Raw genomic sequence first — 478 nt, 5'->3', positions numbered from 1 at the left:
GGTGCCCGCCGGGGGGGGGGGGGGGGTTCGGGGGGGGAGCCGCAGCCAATGGGGCCGCGTTTCCGCCGCGGGCGGGTATAAGGCGGGCGGGGGGCGCGGCGCGGGGTCGCGGGTTCGAGTCCCGCTGCTGCTTCCGCGCCTTTCCCCGGTTGGGCTGCATGTGCGCGCGGATGGAGCCGCCGTTCTACCGACCCGCGCCCTTCCCGGGCGGCTTCTGCCGGCCCGAACCCGACTACGGGGCGCTAGCGGGAGCGCTGCCGCCGGGGGCACCCCCCGAGCCCTTCCGCGGGCTCAAGCCGACGCCCTGCCCCGACGGCGGCTTCTTCGGTAGCGGCGCTGGTACCGGCGGTTTCTTCTACCCCGGCCCCGGGGAGCGCGACGGCTTCACCGGTAGCTTCGCGCAGGCGCTGGACGAGCTGCACCAGCCGGGGCCGCCCAACGTGGCGCTGCCGGAGCCGTCGGGGCTGGCGGCGGCGGC

General features: G+C 78.0%; 1 protein-coding gene across 1 annotated transcript in view; it reads left to right on the top strand.

The window, feature by feature from the left end:
• Positions 1 to 170: 170 nt before the first annotated feature.
• LOC104833242 (microtubule-associated serine/threonine-protein kinase 1-like) overlaps positions 171 to 478 on the top strand; it is a 17,724-nt gene continuing 17,416 nt past the window's right edge. Inside the window, 1 exon segment of the mRNA XM_010569820.1 lies at positions 171 to 476. Coding sequence (XP_010568122.1) covers positions 171 to 476 — 306 coding nt within the window.

This window comes from Haliaeetus leucocephalus, unplaced genomic scaffold (genome assembly GCF_000737465.1).
Source record: "Haliaeetus leucocephalus isolate CR32 unplaced genomic scaffold, Haliaeetus_leucocephalus-4.0 Scaffold274, whole genome shotgun sequence".
In the NCBI taxonomy this organism is placed as follows: domain Eukaryota; kingdom Metazoa; phylum Chordata; class Aves; order Accipitriformes; family Accipitridae; genus Haliaeetus; species Haliaeetus leucocephalus.
This window is presented reverse-complemented; position numbering and strand designations above follow the sequence as displayed.